The sequence below is a fragment of the Hemicordylus capensis genome, chromosome 1, assembly GCF_027244095.1.
Source record: "Hemicordylus capensis ecotype Gifberg chromosome 1, rHemCap1.1.pri, whole genome shotgun sequence".
Classification (NCBI taxonomy): Eukaryota; Metazoa; Chordata; class Lepidosauria; order Squamata; family Cordylidae; genus Hemicordylus; species Hemicordylus capensis.
The window spans coordinates 400,622,498-400,644,680 of record NC_069657.1 but is presented as its reverse complement, the minus strand read 5'-3'; the positions used below and the strand labels follow the sequence as shown (position 1 = coordinate 400,644,680).

Below are 22,183 nucleotides of genomic sequence, written 5' to 3'. Positions count from 1 at the left end.
TAATTTAAATGAGACTATTCAGCTGTTCAAACAAAACTTGTTGCATTTCCCCCAAACTGTTTCTTACAAATAAAATTCCATGCTAGGCACAGATTCACAGCTGTGCTGAAAAATGTCATTTGTCCCCTGCAACAGATTATCTCCACATAAGAGACTAGTCACAGCTGCCAGCATCTGATTGACCAGACCTGCTACAAAATATTAGCTAATGGTGAATCTTGGCTGCAAATATTCTACAGGTGTTTGTTCCAAAATTCGCATATCTTTAACCTGTACAATATACCCTTAAAACTCTTTTTTTAAATGGCTGTCTGTACGTTTGAGAAGCTACGTTTTATTAAATGGTGAAGCTCAAGTGAAAACTAAGATTTCAGTAGGTGTTCATCCCTCCCAGAGCTTGCCACCAGAAATTGTATCAATGTTATTGCAGAATAAGTGCAAAGCTGACAGGGGGAGCGGCGGGTGGGGGGACCTCCAGGAATAGCTTGTCAGAGTTGACAGCCCTAATCCCATAGCCATCACCACTTCTCTGCTGAAACAGCCTTCAGCTCCTTCATTATAAAACTATTTTTCATTGTTTATTGCATTGGGTTTTTTAAAGTTCTTTTTAAAAATTCTCTTTAGAAAAGGTCCTAGCCTTTCTAGCGCACTTGTCTCTTTGAGATGCTCTGCTTTGAAGTTCCACTCTCTAGACCCACAGCCCTAAATTGTACATGCATTACTTTTGATAATTGGATTACAGATACTAGCAAGCTGAGCAAGTTCCGTTCGATGGACAGCAGCCTCTCTCAAAAACTGCTTTAGAACTCAACAGCTGCAGAAAGGAACAGGTTCCCCTAGCACCAGAGTGATAACCCCAGAACTGGCTTTTTTCCCTTTGAAAAATCCCACAGCTGAAAACGTTATGACTGTTTTCATGTTTCCTGATAGAGCTATTGCCAGGACCAAATTCAGTGTTTTCAGAAACACATTTTAAAAGTGTTGCTTCCACTTAGAAGCTTCTCTCTCTCTCTCTCTCTCTCTCTCTCTCTCTCTCTCTCTCTCTCTCTCTCTCTCTCTCTCTCTCTTCCGAGTGTCCCAATTCTATCCACTCATTATCTCTATCCTCTCCTCTCTTGTTTGTTTCAGGTGTGCCTTTTTGGAAACTCTGAAGTGTCCTTACGGGATCACCTACGATCTAATGCCACAGAAGAAGAACTGGTTCAAATCATCAGTGCAGCTGTTGGCAGGAAAAAGAAGCAACATGCCGGTATATTATTGTTTTGTGTTTTCCTCCAAGTAATACAGGCTGTATTATACACAGCATGCGAGACCAGGTACAGGTTGAATTCTATTTATGAACATTCCGTTTATTCAGAGTGCTTTTTTCCTAGTAGGTGGCAAATTCTGCTGCTGATTGTGGACTGGAAAGACTAAGAAGCACAGGCGGGCAAAATCATGTTGAGCAATATGTGAGCTCAATTCCATAGGAAAAGAAGCCTCTATTTTGCTTTCTTGGGAAATAGATCTCCAACCCTTCAAACAAGCCAGTGTTCTGCCTTATCAACACAATTAGACCAGATCCTGGAAAAGAACAATTCAAAATTCTTCAGCCAGAAAACCCAAGTTTTATTATAGTAGTTCTCAAAGTCTAAGGTGGACATCCATAGGGAAGCATAGCCAATTTATTTATGGTGAAGGGTCCAAGCTTCTCTTTGACCTCTGCCTCCATGTGTCCTGATTGGCTCAGAAGTTCAACCCTCCCCATTCCATACCAGGATGACACAAGATGTCATTTGTGCTGGATTTTCAGTGTAGCCTGATTTTGTTTCATCTTAGTCATGTTTGAGGAAACTCAAACTTTTTCTTTGTGGAGAGACTTTCTACATTCAAACAGTTTGCTCTGTTCAAGGTTGGCTATCAAGATATTTTGAATGCTAGAATCTGTAGGTACCCGCACTTGTTACCATTTACAACATAATATCTAGATGACTAGAAATCCACAAGATTCCGTAATTATTGCCTACTTTATTTCCCAGGCATGTTCAACATTTCCCAGATGAAGAACAGACCAATGATCCTCATCGGTGGGTGATCCAATCAGTACGTAATAAACCATATAATGCTATAATTCCCTCTTGGGAAGGCACTCAACCTAAGTTATGCATAACTCTTAAAGTTCTACATATTACTAAACATATTGGATTTTTGTACCTGTGTTGGTGTGTGGTTCACATCAACATTATGCTGAGTGCACATCTTCCTTATCAGCATCATGAAAGTTTGGGATTTCCTCCCCCCCCCCTCTTTTCCCCTCCTCCTAATTTGTAGGTGAGCGGCTTAAAATGAGCAAGTCCCTCATTCTCTCTCAATGTTCTTTTCAGCCCCTTTAAAACCGAATGTGTTGCCAGAATTGCATAGCTGGGCTGTGGACAACTGGAGGAACTGGGACAATTAACTACTAGCACTTCCGCGGCATGTGGGAACTATCTGGTAACACAGACCCCATCCCACTGGCGCTCTATTGAGGCGGGTTTGGGGGCTTGCCTTTAATTGAGCAAGACATTTTAGGGGAAAGAGAAGGAAGCGAGATACAAAGATGGGATCCCTCCAGCTAGTTTGGGAATGGCAGACTGGCTGCCTACACCCTGTTTCAGAGCCACGGACTGGATTGAGTCTGACAGGCGTGCATTCTGGATCTTGGGGAAACTAACCACTGGCATTCTCTGTACAAACACTATGGTCTCTGTGACCAGAGTTGAGCCAGGAGCCAGCTTGATCTTGACACGCAGGCTCTCATACAGAGAACAGCTACAGGAGCTCCCTCATTTGGGACTCTTAAGCTTCTTACATAGTTCCAGGGAAGCCAGCTAGTGTGTGAACAAGCAGAAGGAATAGAAGTGGGTGGAGAAGACCCAAGGAGGGGCTGAAGGAATGTAGCCTGAACGGCATACTAACAGAAGGCTATGAAAAGAATTAATCCTACTGTTCTGCTGTCCTCGCATATTACAACACTTCCCTTCATTGCTTTGGCTGGGTCCTTTTCCATTATAGTCTGATCACAGCCTTTCCTTTCAGAGGCATCTTTCCTTTGACAAGTCCTTTTGCATAGGTTCACTGACACTGTGAGAGATTTTAGCAAGTTGCAAAAACAGCATGCTATGAAGATTTCTACAGGAGATGCTGCTGCCATGCAGAGAAGATAATGCAAACACTGCTGTGAGCAGACAGCGCTGAATTATAGAACATGGGTGGCCTTTCTGCATCTTATTCTTAGACCCCACATTGCCCTAATTTGTATGCTGCAGTCAAGCCAACATAAGCAGGTAGTGTTTGAGACACCTTCCCTTGCTCATGGATATTCGAGGAGGATCATCAAAGAGAGCTGGTCTTGTAGTAGCAAGCATGACTTGTCCCCTTAGCTAAGCAGGGTCTGCCTTGGTTGCATATGAATGGGAGACCACATGTGTTAGCACTGTAAGATATTCCCCTCTGGGGATGGAGCTGCTCTGGGAAGAGCAGAAGGCTCCAAGTTCCCTCCCTGGCATCTCCAAGATAGGGCTGAGAGAGATTCCTACCTTCAACCTCAGAGAAGCCACTGCCAGTTTGTGTAGACAATACTGAGCTAGATAGACCAATGGTCTGACTCAGTATATGGCAGCTTCCTGTTTGCTATTCTGTGCTTCTCATGCCATGCGAAGGAGAGGTGGGTTGTGTTTTTTCCCCCTTCCCCCCTCTGCTAATAACATGGGCTCTGCTCCCCTGTTCTCTCCTGGACATAATAGAGGAAACCAACCACTCTGTTCTGAGCTGTGAGGAGTTTGAGCATAGGAACATAGGAAGCAGCCATATACTGAGTCAGACCATTGGTCCATCTAGCTCAGTATTGTCTGCACAGACTGGCAGCGACTTTTCCAAGGTTACAGGCAGGAATCTCTCTCAGCCCTATCTTGGAGAAGCCAGGTAGGGAACTTGGAACCTTCTGCTCTTCCCAGAGTGGCTCCATCCCCAGAGGGGGATATCTTACAGTACTCGCATACATAGTCTCTCATTCAGACCCTGCTTAGCTAAGGGGACATGTCATGCTTGCTACCACAAGACCAGCTCTTCTTCCAAGAAGAAACCTACCAAAAAGACAAGCACATATAATTGTCACCAAATCACTGCAGTTTGGGGACCTACTCTATTTCATATTTAAAGATTAATCCAGCCCTTTAGGTACAGCCCACCATTAGCAATGCATGGTGACACACTGTCTCCTTTGTAGCATAAGATTCTACTCTCTGCTGCTAGAAACTTCGTCTTCGTCTAGATAATTACACACACAACCATCCCCCCTAGAATGCCACCTCAGTAAAAAGATGGCTGAATGTTGCACTGTACCTAATAGGAGGGTCCATCTATTCCATTCCTATTTTTTCAGCATTCTTGGCCCCAAATATTTATTTGTTTGTTGATTTTGTTTTGTTTGAAAGATGTGTGTCTTGCCCCTTCGCAGAGTCTTGGGCCAGCTTACAAAATTAAAAATCAATAATAACAGTAAGCATCAATCAACAACTTATCTAAAGAGAGTCTAAAAAATGCAGATCAAAATACAAAAATAAAACCACAAACATCCTCTCTAAAAGAGAGAAAACTTTAAAATGTGTAGCTCACTGATCTAAAAGTTTGCCTAAACAATACCATTTATACCAGCCAACCAAGCCTCCAAAGGGAGGAACCACAACATAGAAAGCCCTACCATGTGTGACTACCAAACGGACCTCAGCTGAAGGCGGCACATGCAGGAGACCATCTCTGTCCAGTCTTAGAGGATGGGCAGATTTATCCAGAAAAGGCAAGTTTGGCAAGCACTATGGAAGTGATGGTCCCAAATTCTCCATTTGTCAGAATTCCAAAATTGGTTTAGGGACTGTACCCTTTAAATGTGTCATAGGGAGTGAAGGCACATAGTTTTCTGGAGGGCTTCTAGGCCACTGTCCATGAGGCAGCTGGTTATATAAATCCATGAAACAAAAGCAGATAGTGGATGGGGAAATGCTTGTTAAGTATCCTTTTCCATTCTTCTAAAAGGCCTGCTGCTCCCAGTCAGGCACTATATAGTTGACCCAGGCATGTGAAAAAGTGTCCACAAAATTGTGGTGGTTTTAGTTAATCCATTCCTTGATCCAGGCCAGCTTTTGAATGGGGCTTTAGTTACTTGTATTCTAGTCCTGGAGTAAAGGTGGGGCTAACAGCCAGCAGCAAGAGCACTGGAAAGCAGTCTGCACTTGCCCCTCAGTATATAATGAGGCTATTCTCACGATGCGGGGGAACTGGACTAAAGGAGCCCAACCCGGTTTCCCCCTATTGTGAGAACCACCAGGTTCACAGGCGAGCACAGTGGTTCTCTGGTGGCTAGCCCGCCATAGTAGCCCTCCCCTTAACCCCGGTTAGCTGAGAGAGCACTCCACTAACCCAGGTTTTCTGATCATGTGCCACCTCAGCCTGGCTCCATACCACAGCGACACATGGGGAAACCCCCGCCAGTAGGCTCAAACAACCCTCGCGGTCCTAGGGGTTTCCTCAGGAGGCCTCACGTGGGGCATCCTGTGACTTCCGGGGGCCAGGCAACCCCCAATCCCCGCCGCCCCAACCGGCTCCGTGAAGGAGCCAGTAATTGTGTGGGCGGCCAACTGGCCGCCCAAGGACGGCTCAGCAATCAGCTATGGGGAGGGGTAAGTTAACCCTCTCTCCCTGCAGACCCGCCAGAAGCTCTTCTCACCAATCGTGAGAAGAACTTCACTATCTATTTAATTAAACGATTAATGTGCCTGATTTCACTCCATTGCCTTGTCCTTGCATACCACAACTCTTTCCCTTGGAATCTATGAAAATCACTTTGCCCCCTTTAATGTGCACTCTCTTGGTGCAGGAAGCCAGCTGCACAACCTACATGTCTCGGCCTACACTGGGCAGCATCTAGAACAGTCATCCATAGCTAAGCCCCAAACAAATGAGACAAGTTAGTCATGACTTGTAATAATGTAATAATGTTACTAACTACTAATATTATTAACAATGTAATAATAATAATGACCAGCTTAAGTTGTGTTAATGGCAATGGGACTTAGTCATGCCTAACTTAGACTGGATGTTGCCCAGTGTAGGCCGAGACATCCTTTGTGTGTCAGCTGTAAGGCTCAAAAGCAGTGAGTATGGTCCCAAAGTGGAATCATCTTCTTTCATCTTTAAGATACATCAGCCACTCTAAATGAAGTAGGCCTGCTGGAAGAACAGAAGCTTTACTGGCATGTAACGGACAACTATTGTTTCCTGCCGCCCGCCCGCCCCCCCCCCCCCCCCCGCCCAAAAGTGAGTTTCAGAAAGCTGCAGGCTCACCCCCTTCCCCTTTTGCATGTACTTCTGGGTTGAACTAACCCCACAGGTAAACCCACAGTTTCCCATTATGTATGAACTCAGGGAACTGTGGTTTATTGACCAAATCTTGCCACCGTTAGCTAAAGCAAGCCAGGATCTAGCCATGGTTTGACCCTGGTTTGTCTTACCTAGCTGTGATTTGAATCAACCACATTTCCCTGAGCTCATCCATAATGGGAAACTGTGGTTTTGTTTGAGCTGAAAATTGAAGTGTTCACTCTCCTCTCCCGTGCAGGGGAGGAGAGAGGAAGGTAAGTGTAGCTCTCCGAAGCTTGTTCTCATAGTGGGAAACCTTGGCTTCCCGTTACATCTGAACTGGGCCTGTGCCAAAGCTCTTGAAAGGTGCACATCATTAAAGAGAGATTTGGCTACTGCTTTACATCTCCCTCCTATTTTCCTCTCTCGCTCATAAAGAGAATTGCTTCTATTATGTTTAACAGGCTCCTTTTGACTTGGTCCTTGGCACTGGGCTGTAGAATTGCCACAGCCAAAGGATTAATAATGAGAAGGGCAGAGAGGACGAGTTCCCAGTAGACTTGGAACTTAAGCTGGCAAAGCTCCCAGCCAGAGCAGAGGTAATGTGTGTCAGTAAGAGAATCTGAGCTTTCAGCAGCTCCAAGCATGACATATCAGTTGTTAACACAGCAAGAGCCAGCAGCAGCAAGCAGTTGCCCTATTGTAGTTTCTTGAAGCTTTGCCTGTTCCTTCTTCAGGTGCTGTGAGCAGAAAAGGGAGCTGCAGCATTAAATTGTTTCTCATTTGAAGCAGCCACCAAAGTTCTTTGCAGGAGATCAGGCATGATGTGCTACAAAGGACTCAGATGGTAGCCAGAATTATGGTACTATTTTCTAACTTGGTTTAATGAGATGCTGCTTTCAAAGGGAGTTTGACAATGTGACATTTCACAAGTAAGTCTTAGGGTCTGTTTGGGATGGAAGTATGAGTGGGGGAATCAGCCTTGTTGTGAGTGATCTTTTAAGTGCATTTAACTGCACCACAGTATAGAGAACCAAGCAACTAGCTCTGAGCACCCAGTGGGGCCATTTCCATTTTAAATCTATATAAATATTATCAGCTCCCTTTTTTGCCCCAAATTACTGCCCTTTTGGCCATGTTGCAACCTGCTTTTGTATGTCACTGCTAATTTGTGATGTTGCCTGGTCAGGCACTGCTCTTCAGACAAAAGTCAAATGCCTCTTGGGTGCATGTGGACTCCTGAGTTCCCTTAAATGAACTCCTTAACTTATGGCTGTGCTGTTCTACCAATGTGGTTGCAGCCTTGTCATGAATTGGACTCAGTTTCCAATTCACATCTGTCAGATTCCCCTACTTCCATTTCGAAAAGAAAAAGAGCTGTCATTACTATAGAGAGGTAAGTTTTGGTAGCATGATCTGTCAAAGGCTCCAGACCTACAAGTCGGTCTTCCAAGAAAACAGTGAAGGAAGAACATCATTGTTTGCTGTTTGTGGTCCTTCAAATTGGCTTCAGTCAGCCAACCCACTTTTTCCTATTACTTTGCATGAGTACCCTCTGAGTACAACTCTTCTAGTTCCCAGTAAGAATATGCTACCACCTCTGAATGAATGTAGTGTCTCTAATTAAATGAATAGGTGGATTAGATGCAATAGTGTTTGTATAATTCTGCTTCTTGATCACTTGAAGAATTTGGCATTCTAGAGAGGTGGTGTCTGGGGATTTGAGCCACAATTCAGGAAGCTACCTTGGGTGCATGAAGGACCTGCACGTACCCAGCAATTTTTCCATTCTCCAACACACACACACACAAAAATCTGGCCGAACAGCAGATTTCCATGCTACATCCCAAACAGCTTCCTAAATACCCCCTGTGTTTCAAACTCATTTTGCCATGTGGTATGGGATACGAGCTTGGGAAAGTCCTGCCAGGGGGCAGTTAATGGTGCAGGTTCTCTCAATTGTGGCTCTCATAGACCTCAGCAACTGCTTCCCAATAGCAGATAAGAACCCAGGCAAATTAGAAAAGGTGTGGACTTATTTTGTGTTTCTCTCTGCTCTGTAGGGATTCGCAGAACTCTGCAATAAAACCACACATAGCTTTCACTTCTAATAAGCTGAAAATCTCCATTGTTTTTCCCTAGAGGCAACAGCAAGGACATTCCCACTGCTCCAAGATGCCCTACAGGACCAAGCAAGTTTAAATAATTGGGGCTACAGACTTGGCCACTGGCTGACTCTGAGAGCAAGTTTATCCAAGCAGATGGGGAAAACATTTAAGAAAAATGTGTTTACAGGACATCATGCCTTGCCAGGATCTCACTCAGCACGACAGCTTGCAGTAGGAATTCCACAAGCTCAGCTAAGTAGCAATTGCAGTCTCCAGAAGAACTATCATTCGTACACAAAGTGCCATAGGACAGGAACTCCTCCCTCCAAGCAGACTTCTTGGATGTTTGGGGACAGACCCTCTGGGATGCTAACAAACCAGCCAGAAGAGGAAATCCTGGGTTCTCGCTCCACTGCCAAATCATCTAGTGCCCCAGATACTTTAACCCACATTGACCAGGAGGGTCGTGCTTCCATGGTAGATGTGGGCAGGAAGCCGGATTCTGAAAGAACTGCAGTGGCCAGTGCTGTAGTTCTGCTGGGCAAGGAGGCATTTGAGTTGGTGCAGCAGAACCAAATGAAGAAGGGGGACGTGCTGGCAGTTGCCCAGATTGCAGGGATTCAGGGAGCCAAGCTGACCAGTCAACTGATACCATTGTGCCATAACATCCCTCTGAGCTTGGTGGATATTGTTTTGAGTTTGGATGAAAGGAGGCATGCAGTGGTGATCCGGGCTCTGTGCCGTACTCATGGAAAAACAGGAGTAGAGATGGAAGCGTTGACAGCTGCCAGCTTAGCTGCCTTGACAGTGTATGACATGTGCAAAGCAGTCACTCATGACATAGTTATTGAAGATGTGAAACTGCTCAGCAAGAAAGGAGGGCAAAGAGGAGACTTCCAGCGTGGCTAAAACAGCTCTAAAGATTCTGCACCAAAAGATCATCCATGTGTCCTTTTCTTGAATGATAGCTTCAGATATCTCCTTCGCATACTAGGAATCAGTGTTGTAACCATCAACAACTATCAAGAACAACATCTTCCTGTTGCACTGACAACTACTGAAATTAGTTGTCGAGTCTGTATGAAGTAGGCTTGATCTTCTCATTTGCTTCCCTTCTCCCCGTTTAGCAGTCAGCCTCCTTGCCATCAGCTTCTAGGGTCACACCGTACTAAACTGTTTCAGGGCTTGTGGCCCTTGCTGAAGTGCGGGTTGCTGAGTGACTGCTATGTCTGTGTATAAAGCTCTACATGAGAACCCTGTTTTTCACTGGGGTTACATTCGGGGGGGGGGGACAGTGGATAGCAAATACACAAATAACAGGGCATTGTCAATGTAAATTGGGGGGAATAGGTTCCAAGACAATTAAAAAATCACCCCCAAAATGAGAAAATGGGCCAAATAAAGTGCCCTGCTGTACTCCATTATCCTTCAGAAGTCCAAGAATGCCCCCCATGAGCCAAAAAGTCACCGAACTTTGGTAGAAAATCATGGTTTCTTGCCTTTTTTAAAAAAAGAACAATAAAATGGCTCCTGAATGCAAAATGGCAGCTGGAAATGACCTCCAAGGTCATTTCCAGCCACCCTGACCCACAGATACGCAGGTTTAACTCTCTTTCCCCCCACCCCGTGTTTTTCCCGTGTATACCAAGGCTGGGTGTCCATTACCTGACTACAGGTATGCAAAACTGCAGATGGTGAGTCCACAATTAACAAGGTTCTCCTGTAGTCCCTACTATGGAGTTGTGTGTCTGTCACCAGCACCAATATTGCTTGCACAACAGAATTTCAAGTACAGTCCACTTGAATTTTATTTTTTTTAATTATATACATTTTATATCCTGCTCTTCTTCCAAGGAGCCCAGGGCGGTGTACTACATACTTAAGTTTCTCCTCACAACAACTCTGTGAAGTAGGTTAGGCTGAGAGAGCAGTGACTGGCCCAGAGTCACCCAGCAGAAATCCAAGTAGGTTCTGGATCAAGAACAGTCTGATCCAAAACCAGGTGGGGGCAGTCTCTGAGAATATGAAAGAATGAGCAAGTATTTTAATTCTATACATGGGACAAACACTGGGAGAGATAAACTAGGAGCCACCCGACCGCCTGGTCACTATTACAATGAGGTGAGGCTCAATTCTGACCTTAAAAATAGGAAGCAGATGTTTTATCAGCTGGGGAAATTGTAGAGTAATTCAGATCTTGCTCCAGCTATGTACAGCAAGACTTCAGGCTAAACAGTGTGTTGAGTGTTAACAAGCAAAATAACTTGCACAGTCAAAATAGTTTCCTGGCAACTAAAGTGTGCCTAACATAGCTGCTATTTCTGAATGTGCAATATTGTATCTCCCTTCTGACCCTTATCTGGAAAAAGTCTTCCTTCAAATTATTTTCCAAAGGGTGATAGACTTGTTTCTCTCTGCAGGATTCTGAAAGGAATTCTGAGTTGAGATGCATACTCTTTGTGCTGGAACCACTTGCAGGGGTATTTTTTGGCCACTACTCCATATAATTTTGACTCTGTTTACCCAGAACCTGCTAGATATTGGAAGTCACCATGTCCTTCATGATAACTTTCATGTTGGTGTCATACTGAGTACATGCATAGTAGAGGGAAAAGTTTTCAAGCAAAGTCTTCTTACAAAACTTCAGATTTATATTAATCCAATTCCCCCCCCACACACACACACTTATTCATAGTTGATGCTGTTGAGCATAAAGGCTTTTAGACACAAACTGACATGTTCCATGCTTTAAATATAAGTTGATACTGTAAAGTAAATCAGACCAGATTTAAGATTAAAGGGCAACTTCCTTCCCCGCTTCTGAATGTGCTGGGGTGTTTCCTACATATACAGAGCTGTGCGTGCACATTATTGTATAGAGAGGATGCATCTTTTTAAAGGTTTCCCTTTATAATTGAATTCCAAAAGTGAAAGTTAAACTTGAATTTTAAAACTTGACTGATGCATTTTAATGTATAATATATATATAACTTCATTTCAGTCCTATAGTATGCATATTTAGCTACACTTCTGATTTTCAGATGCATGTGGAGTCTGATTCAACATTTTACATTATCTAACAAATATTGAATGTATGGATTGAAGCAGTAGGCGGGAGAGAAGAAAGCCACTGGGCTGGGAGACAGGAAGGCTACAGAGAAAAAAAGGAAAAGGATTTTCCTTTTACTCATTGTAAAGGACTGGGGAAAGGGCAGAAGCACAGAAGTTAGTGGTGTTCTTGTAAATTCTAGCTTGAAGACATTTCACTTCTTTTCTTTTTTTAAAAAAGAAACTTTTAAAAAAATGCAACTGTTGATGCAGATAAGATACACTCCAGTGTTTTTAAATGGCCCGCCAAGTCTGGGCACTAATGGAACTGCGGTTGGAAAGATAATCCCATATTTGCATGATCAGAAATGCCAACCTCAGGTACACTTAACTGTAGTTTGGCACTAAGTCCAACATGGCCCTAAGGATTAGACAGATCCAGAGTAGGGAACTACATGGTTTAAACACCTAGTGCAAAAATGAATATGTGCAGAAAAGCAGCAGGAGTCATGAAGCCTGGTCTGCGGTCTCAGGATGAAAGCTTCTGAGGCCATATGGAGAATCTATTTTGGGGTGTCAGGGAGCCCTATGCAGGTTTCTATAAGGATAGGATGTGACAGCCATGCCTCCTTGCTTGATTTCCTAGGCTGCCCATAGCTTCAGTGTGTTGAACACTATTCCTTTCGTGGACTCTCTCAAGCACAGGTCAAGCCAGACTAGGAGCTTCTGTATGGGTTCCAAGGGAGTGTGCCAACAGTCCCATTTCTGGACCACGTAGCAAGCCCTGCAAGATCTCACTGAGCTTTTGTAAAAGATCTTGTGAGATCTTTTTCTCTTTCTGTTTAATATACAGCATTGCAAGAATCGTGTAGCTCTCATGAGGAGAGGCTTCAGCAGAGAGACACACTTTAAATGTGTGTCCTTTGTAGTCTGCACCTCTTTCTCCTTTGATCCCTGCTCCCCTAGTTGTCCCCAACAGGCATGCTCTGCAAAACTGTGCTCCATTTCTTCTCTGCAGCATCAAACAGCCCTTCAAATCTTCTTGGGAAAGAAATCTTTTCCACTCTGAATGTTCCCTTCAGTATTTGAGAACAGAAATACAGAATACCATATTCTTCCACCATCAGTCCTTTGGCATTTCTTCAGATTTCTGGTTAAACTTCCCTCTTTTTTTCACATCATCCTGTTCCTCCTCCCAAGGGTGAGGGACCCTGGATCGTGAGATCTGTCCCAGCAGGGGCTTCATCAAAACATCATCCTGAGCTAATAGAATTGTTAACTGTAATTTCACGATACTGTAGCTGAATCTGAAAGCTTCCATATACTCAACCAGTATACGTTTCAACTTCTAAATGTCAGGAAGTTCCTTTGCTTTAAAAGAAAAGTTTTTGATTTTGATTTTTAAATGCAATGATTTGAATTCTTTTACAAGGGCTTAGGAATAAAGTTAATTCATAAAATGAAACTTAGCACAAATGTTGGCTTTCAATATGTTGAACTGATTACTTTAAAAACTGTGTAGTGACTGATAACAGGGTACCTAGACATGGCACTTTTTTGAAAAGTTGCACTTGAGCTTTACTTATAGGGGGCATAATTTGTGCTAAGGGGGGTTGGAAAGATGACTCTTTGATCCTTTTTGGGAAGAGGTCATTTTATATTTAAAGTGAGTTCTTAAAAATGCTCTTTTTATAGTCAAACACTGTGCAAGTAACTGCTAAAAGTCGGTATGTTTTCTAGATGAGGGTAAAACTGGGGCAGAATTACAGAGAGATTTACTGAGATAATTTTGTTGAGGAAAAAATGTTCATTCTTTACTGCACTTTTAATAAAGAAAAATTGCAATTAAAACAAGGATATATGGCTTTATTTAAAATTAGTTATGCATTTTTTCTCTGTAGATGAGAGATTATTCAGTATATGAGATTTTAAGAAATCATGAGGGAAGACAGGAATGATAAATATCTCTTTTGTGTGTCATTCCAGTTACAGTTTTGTGTGTCGCCCTTCAAAATTAACCTTCAGTCAACCTAAATATTTGGAATTGAGCCATCACTGTATATCTGTGTCAATGAAATACTTGGACTGTGTTCTTTCCCCTTAAAGTAAAAGATTAATTGGTAAGAGGTAACAAATCAGTGGGTCTTTAATGGTTGACATTGTTAAGATCTGGAGTTTGAAGAAATACTAGCAATGAAAGGAAGTTTGATTTGAGAGAGGAGGAGAAGCATGTCGGGTTATGGGAAGGAACAGCAAGCAAGGTTCTGTTCAGATCAGCAGAAATCGTATCTTTCCACAGGATACAAATTTTCTGTTTTTATTGTTTTTTAACCTAAGGAAGCAATGAGTGAGTAATATTTTGGGTGAATAAGAAATGAATCGGATCAACTTATACAATTTATTCCTCATCCTGAGTCACAGTTTTTGGTCATGAGTTGAACTAGTTCCACTGGATGTTCCCCCAAGTTTTCCAGACCATAGAACCTACAATAGCAATATATTTTACTTGGTTGGGGGGGAGGGTTGCAATGATGATGCCCCCACACCAAGCATGACACACTGTGACTGCACAACTAATTGAAAATGTAAGTTGCTACATAAGAAAAATGAACATTTCAAACCCAACGCTAATGAGGATCCAAACCTCAACAGCTCTGTTCTCAATATTACTGCTGAGAGAAACACAGTATGACTGACCAAAAGATAATAATCACAGGTTTAGTAGCTGGTCAAGTGCATTCTACAAACCAGCCTCCCATAATCATCACATCTGTTGTTTGTTTTCATGACGGTTTTCCTTGGACAAAGGGAAAAATGTCCCTTTGTGGGGGTACAGTGCCACATTCCACAGTGAATGTGGGGGTACAGTGCCACATTCCACAGCACGAGGGGCCTGATGGCCCAATGCTGTTCTCATCTGCTGTATGAAATGCTGGACATCTAACAGTCTTCATCTTATGTGGGCATCCATGAGTTCTTCAATACGAGAAAGGAGCAAATGCTGTCTCATTCGAGTTGAACCCGGTTCTAATTGAACTGGTTCCACACACCCCTACTGGTGCACAAACAAGGCACATATATCTCTAATATGTGCCAGCTTGTCAATCGTTTTCTTTCTGGTCATGTGGCTTTGTAATCAAACCTTAAATAACTTCTGATGGCCTCAAACCATCTCAGTTGCATTGTTGCACAGAAATAAGGGCACCCTAAGCACTTCATGATTGGCATGAAACACAGATGTCAGAATTAGCAGGCCAAGATATACTTTCAGTTCCGTTAGGTCAAGGGGCTTCCACATTTTGTGCTTTCTCGGGATGGCTCTCATTCCAGTGCATGAATGCACATTCAGCCACTCGATTGGTTTCCCTGACGTTGATGTGCAAAATACTTTCTGTGACCACAAGCCTCAAAGTTTCTCTTACTGTGTGTCTGCCTGTTTCGAATGTGAATACTACCCCTGAGTATTCACGGTTTGACATTTGCATTGGGCCCGTGATAGACTGGTTGTGGTTTTGTACACCATCTTCTGCCATTCCTGCCTGTCCTGTAACCCAGAACTTCAGGGTCTTCATTGATAAATGAATGAAGTGCAGCAAAGTGTTCAGTGCCATGCATACCTCCTCTACATCTTCTCCCTCTTCCTTGAGATTCCTCAGTTGCTGTTCTAATAGGCTCCTCATCATCCAAACCTCTTGTGAATGAGCTGAGGAAGCGTGATCAAATAAAGAAAATAAATAAATATCCTCCATTTCACCCGGTGCTCCCGCAACCCTGCATGAGTACATACAACCAAGTACCCCACACAACCAGGAATATATATACACCCACCCACACCCAGGTAGCTAAACCTGGACCTGAACCTGTACTCTGCATTCCACCCCACCCCTTTTGTTGGGTTGTATCCCACCGTGAGAAATGGAAAAGACAGCAGATACATACTCTTAACAGTTGATCCAATGATGCCAGGTATGATGACGCTGAGATATTGTGGGTGCTGCCTGTTTGTGATTCTTCTACCTTTTGTTCTTCATGCTAGGATCCCTGCTTCTGTGAACTCAGATGCTTCTGAATAACTTACTCATTGCAAACACTAGATCTAACATTCTGGGAGAGGCTGGTCTTTCTCTATCCAAATTTGGGATTAAAGAACTATGCAGTGCCTCAGATTATTTTTTCAGACACTATCCTCTTTCAAGGTCAATTTGAGCTTGTAAGGCAAAACGAAATGAAATTTTCCAAAGAGAAACGGAGGCTGTTCTCACAAACAGCCAAGACCGGGCTACTGAAGCCAAGCCTGGGCTTGGTTGCCCGTAAGAACTGCCAGGAGGCACGTGGCTCCCAGCAGCACCTCATAAATGAGGTTAGGGGAGCGAGAACTCTCTTAACCACCTTTCCCTGATAGAGTGCCAGTGCCAACTACTTTCAGGGCACACACCTGTTGCTGGGGGGATCCCCATAAAGCACTGTGCACTTACGCAGTGCATTGTGGGAGTTCTGGGGGCTGGGATAACACATCATGGCCCACACTCTTCTGTGCTTCCTGGGGCAACGGTGGACCATCTGGGTCCACGATCCGTGCACCCACAATGTCCTCAGGAGATCGTCTGCAGGGAAGGCAGGCTTCTGCAGCCTTCCCCGTCACCCCGCCCGCCCAGTAATGAGAACAACTTCAGGGTGTTCTCTCTTAACTGGCTTAACATGGGAATGGGATAGAAACCATCCCACCATAGGGAATCCATTCATTTCTGGGGTGGTTTTTCTCCCAACTGTCTCAGTATGAGATTGGGGTAGAAGCTACAGAGAACTCCTCACTATAAGGGAGTCCATTTATTTGGGGGGTGCTTTCTATCCTGTGCCATATTTGTATGACTTAACTGGCGAGGGGTCATACTTGTGGATATATTGTGTACGTAAGAATATTGGGTAAGTGAGAATATGACAAGGGCACAGCTGGAAGTGCAGTGGCTTGCTTGTTTATGCACTTTCCTGTAGCCAGGGGTAGAAATGTACCCTGAAATCCAGTTTAAGATTAATTACAGCAAGATAAATAGATAAAAGAAGCTCTGTTGTAGAGTCAATCCTAGTGTTTTTAAAACCAATGGCAATGATTTTTGTCTGACTGTGGTACCTTCATATGTCTGTTTTGGGGACTCTCTCTCTCTCTCTCTCTCTCTCTCTCTCTCTCCTGTGCTTCCCATCACAGGAAAAACTGCCAGGTCTACCTTTAATAACACTTTGGGTGTTCTCTGAGGAGAATGAGGCTGTCCTTGCTTGCATTTACAAAAACTGAAATCAGGCAAGAAGAAAAGATGCTTAAAAGCTACCAGCAGCACAAGTCCCCCTTCCCTCAGCTAGCAGTCGTTTGTGTGAAAGTGAGCATGGCCAGAGAGATGCTTCCTTGAGTACCTTTTTATCTGTGCATGCCACCTTTTTATCTGTTTCTTATATCCTGCTTCTCAGCCAATATTGGTTCTTCAAGTGGCTTACAATTAAAATCCATCAAAATATGCAACATACGTAAATGGACATATGCTGAGGGCAATGTTCCCTCTAAGGCTTGCACATGTGCGTGTCCTCACATATTTTTAGATCCCGCTCAGGTTGGATCAGGAAGGCCCCACCCTGAATGCACGTGCACACATTCTGCTTTGGTACTGCCACTCAGAACAAATCTATCTAATTCCGCACATAGATGGGGGGGAAATAGAGAGAACACTGGCTGAGGGATGCCCATCTTATTTTGGATGGAGCATCTTAGTTTCCTTGTACAGCTCTCCAGGCCAATGTCATTGATGTTTTCTATTAGGAAAACAAACACCCTCTCTGTCGCCTTCAAATTGTAAGCTTCAGTAATCCGTGCCTCTGCAGCCAAGGCATGGTGCTGAGCTGAAATACAAGCTATAACTGTGGGTGGCATTGGCTGCTGGCACAGCTCAGCTGTGGGAGGTGAGGAGTTGGGTGGCTGAGAGTACCTTTCACAGAGGTCCAAGCAATAAACATAGCTGAGGGGAGGGGATAATGCTTGCTACCCACAAAGTCTCGTGTCTCTGATTGTGGTTGGCGATTGGAGAGACTCCATTCTGCCCAAATTTAATACCAATTGTGGTCAATGGAAAAGCCAAGACGCTGCCAGAGACTCCATACTTCTGGGTTCATGGGGAATTCAGACAGAGCTGGATTAGTCCCACCAACAAAGAAGGCCAGGACTTGGGCAAACCTTCCAAAGTGTTTCAGAAATGCTTGTGATATGCAGCCAAACATCTCTCACTCCCACAGGAATTGGGTAACTAAAGAACCTCCCCACAGCTATGAGTGAAAAGGCTGGGGACACTTCTACCCCACCAACCCCGACACAGAACCATTCCTTTATTTAATATATTCACCCTGCTCTTCAATTCACGTGTTTCCAGACTGGCTAATGAAGTTTAGCCAAAAACAAAAAACCTAGCAAGAAAATCCCAAAATTAAAACTGTTTAACAGCAAATAAAATAAACCCACTGCACCAGCATTAAAACAGTTTAAGGCAGTAACAAACATCACAGGAGTTTAAAAGGTCTGGAAAAATAAAAATGTCTTCACTTGGCGCTTTAAGGTCATGAGTAAGCATCAAGTCAGCCTCTCTGGGGAGATCGTTCCTGTGATGTTTTTGGTTAATCCATTCATTAGTACAGGCCAGCCTTTGAATGGTGATTACATTACTTTTATTCCAATCCTGGAGTAGATGCGGGGCTAACAAATCAACCAGCAGCAAGAGCATTGAAGGCAGACTGTACTTGCCTCTCTATAAATAATATCTATCTCATCAAACCATTAATATACCTGATTTCAACTCCACTGTCTTGTCCTTGCATACCACAACTCTTTCCTCTGGATTCTATAGTTCCTAAGGCCAAACTGTCTCTGGTCAGGATGGGCTGCAGCTGATACACCCATTGCAGCTGATGGAACATGCTCTGTGGCGTGGTGGCTGCTTCATTTGATTATAAAGTTCATTGATAGGAACATAGGAAGCTGCCTTATACCGAGTCAGACCATTGGTTCATCTAGCGCAGTATTGTCTACACAGACTGCAGGCAGCTTCTCTTAGGTTGCAGGCAAGAATCTCTCTCTAAGCCCGATCTTGGAGATGCCAGGGAGGAAACTTGGAACCTTCTGCTCTTCCCAGAGTGGCCCCATCCCCTAAGGGAAATATCTTGCAGTGCGCACACATCTAGTCTCCCATCCATATGCAACCAGGGTAGACTCTGCTTAGCGAAGGGGAGAAGTCATGCTTGCTACCACAAGACCAGCTCTCTCTAGATCAGGGCTGCTCAACTTTGGCCCTTCTGCAGATGTTGACCGATAACTCCCATAATCCCTGGCTATTGGCCACTGCGGCTGGGGATTGTGAGAGTTGTAGCCCCAAAACAGCTGGGGCGGGGGGGGGGCTGTTGAGCAAGACTGATCTAAGCCCACTGATTTGGAGTGGAGTGATTCCTAGGTGGGTAGAAGGGCAAGAATAAGCCTTGCTAAGAGTTCACATAAGGGCTATTCTTTTCTACTAGCTGACCCGGTGCAGAGCATCTGCGCCCCTAGTTCTCCCTGTCTCTCTTCCCCCTGCCTGCCACCACAACTGATCCAGCTCCCTGCCCCATCTTTGTTTCGCCACCCGTGTCGCTGCCTGCTCGGCCATCTTCCTCGTGAGGAGGCGGGTGGCTGGAGCACACCTGCGCTCTCCCTCCGGCTTGCTGTGGTGCCTCCTCCTCCTCCCTGACTTCCTTCCCTCCTCAGCAGGCTGGCTAGGAGAAAGGCTCTCCCTGCTGTGCTCTGCTCTGTTTGGCCCTGCCAGGAAATTTCATAAGATGTGCCATGTACCATGGGATTTGCTACATATATTCTAAAGCTTTTAAATATAAAGATGGAGCTTTGACTTTCAACCTGAGGGACAACCAGCATGTTTTCTGGCATTGAACTCAGCTCGTGAGTTGTGAACCACAATGAAATTCCCCATTTAGAAAGGCAAGTCACTCTAGAAGCACAATGTTCTTTTTACTTGTTTGCTTAAAAAGAGACCAGCATCAAATAAAACTCTTCATTTTGTAATACATGGTATCCACCCCCCACTCCATTTTAAGCAGAACAATTCTAGGTACATTAGTGAATAGGAATGTGCACGGAACCATCTGCCCCCGGTCCGGTCTGGCACCCCTCGAACCCCGGTCTGGTCCGGTACGGGGGGAGGGGTTTTTTGCGAATCTGAAGTACTTTTTAAAAAATTTAAAAATTACCTTTAAAATGATTGCCGAGGTGGCGGGGGTGCGCGGAGGTTCCCCCTCTCCCTGCCAGCCTTCAAAGCACACCCCTCAGGCCTTTTAGGCCCATTTTCCAGCCCATTTGGGCCTGGCATGACCCACGGCCTCAGAGAGGCCATTTGCACATGCGCGGCGGCCATTTTTTTAAAAATTGCCACCAAAACAAAAATGACGGCTACACATGCACAAATGGCCTCTGCAAAGCTATGGGTCATGCTAGGCCTCACAGAGGCCTTTTGCGCATGTGTGGCAGCCGCCATTTTGGCCACCGCGCTGTTTTCAGCAAGGCCCCAACAGGCCAAAAAATGGGCCTAAAATGCCCGAGGGGTGCCCTTTGAAGCCCGGCAGCGGGAGGGGGAACATCCACACACAACCCTGCCACCTCAGCAATTATTTTAAAGGTAACTTAATTTTTAAAGTACTTTAGATTTGCGGGTGGGGGGAAACCCTGAACCACCAGGGTGCTTTTGGTTCTGGGGGCTATCGAGCTGGATGGTGTTTGGTCCAGGGATCGAACCATTGAACCCCTGAACCAAAACCACGAACCTCAAACCCCCGAACCTGTCTGCACATCCCTAGTAGTGAAAGCTGGCCCAAGCACTGGGCGGAGCACACACATCCCTCTAGTCCATTTTATGGCCACACTAGTGTTCCTGGGCCACCATTTTTATCAGTACCAAAGAGGGCAGGATGAAGACATTTTTGCAGGTTCATCTCCTATATGGTGCCCAAATCACCTTATACGCCAATTTCTTGGCCTTAGAAACAACCCAAACCAAGTTTTTGAGAAGCTTGTTTCAAATGCCTTGCTGTGTGCCTAATATGATTTTATGTTTAAAGGCAGGTATTGTACCAAGTGTGGAAACCAGGGTCTGGCTAGCAGTGTGTCATTTATGGTTAAAGCTTCCCCCCCCCCCTTCCTCTAAGCATTTGGCACCTTTGATACTGAGGGATGGCTTTCAATCACGATGGAGATTACTAATAGAGAAGAAATTTTCTATTCACTTGGATTCTCTCCTGAGCTATTGATAGTGTGGGGCCATCAATGTGCTGAGTTAGCCCTCAAACAAGGCTCCTAGACATCACATGCCAAAACAATCTAAGCTATGTTACAAATAAGTTTTGTCTTGGGAACCAAATATATAACTCCAGACCAGCTAGGTACCTTAGTGTATTAACAGTGCCTAAGTAGAGAAGGATGTTCTTGTGGGCAAGTCTTAGTGTTCTCCCGCCAGCAGTTATGGAGGGTAGGTTTAATTGGATTCCTTATGAGGAATGGGTATGCCTGTGTGGAGATGGAGCAGTTGAGTCTATAGCTCATGATTTATTATACTGTAATCGAGATTCTTCTTATAGCTCCTTTTATAAGAATTTTTCCAGGCCATTCAGATGAGTTTTTTGTTTGCTTTCTTCTTGCCGACCATGATTCTGACGTTACATATAATATAGCCAAATTTTGTATGGTGGCTAATAGACTCAGACACTCTAATACTTAATCCATTTGTTATACTTTAGAATCTATCTATCTATCTATCTATCTATCTATCTATCTATCTATCTATCTATCTATCTATCTATCTAATTCTCTAAGGCGTACCCATGGCTAATCCTGTGCATGGCAACTCTCACAAGAGTTCGCAAGCAGAAGCACCATGGTGATTGGGCAGTGGGGATTCCATATGCAGATAGGGAGGAAGAGCCTGTGATGTTTAAGGTCAGTTGGAATGCAACGGTAGCTGGTTGGAAGATGTTCTTGATTGTAGAGGAGAGGAATCAATATAGATAAAAGGATAGTGGGCAGGGGTTTTCAAAGAGAGGGGTCGTGAGGGAGGAAAAAGCCCCTTCAGGAGAAGGAGGCTGTTGTTGTGTTAATTAGATGAGGAAACAAGATGAACAAGATCTGTTAACTCAGGAAAGGAGAGGGGGAAGGGGGAAGAATAACAGAGGGGAAGAGCAAGTGGAGAAGAAAGAAAAAGAAGGGCGAGGGACGGGCCCAAGCCCATCAGAAGCCTGAGGGGAACAAGTGGCCATGGTGGTGCCTATTGGCAGCAAGGAAGGGCCCAGTCAACCACTGTTGCTGTTTGGGGCTACCAAGGCCTGAGGGGAATGAGCGGCCATGGCAGTGAGGAAGGGCCCAGTCAACTGCTGCTCCTCCTGTGGGGAAGAGCAGGAGTGGGGCTCGGGTGAGGGTGGGGAGGTCTCTGGGGATAGAGGACTGCAGCTTGGCCAATAGATGCCACAACGCTGCAGCTGTAACCAAGAGGGGTGAGGGGGTGGAGTAAAGGGATGGAGGAGTGACCAAGAGGAGTGAGGGGGATGGAAACAACGGGATGGAGGAGGAGGAGGAAGAGTGCGGCTCA

General features: G+C 44.5%; 1 protein-coding gene across 5 annotated transcripts in view; it reads left to right on the top strand.

Annotated features, from left to right (window-relative positions):
• Positions 1-13,655, top strand: part of MOCS1 (molybdenum cofactor synthesis 1) — a 59,575-nt gene extending 45,920 nt beyond the window's left edge. For 2 of the 5 annotated variants that reach the window (XM_053305401.1, XM_053305402.1), the window contains 3 exons: positions 1,129-1,249; positions 2,019-2,066; positions 8,518-13,655. In XM_053305401.1, coding sequence (XP_053161376.1) covers positions 1,129-1,249; positions 2,019-2,066; positions 8,518-9,392 — 1,044 coding nt within the window. In that variant the 3' untranslated portion in view covers positions 9,393-13,655. Of the gene's footprint in view, positions 1-1,128; positions 1,250-2,018; positions 2,083-6,214; positions 6,272-8,438 lie in introns of those variants that run through there. The other 3 variants (XM_053305406.1, XM_053305413.1, XM_053305424.1) reach the window with 3 other exon arrangements.
• The last annotated feature ends 8,528 nt before the right edge of the window (positions 13,656-22,183 follow it).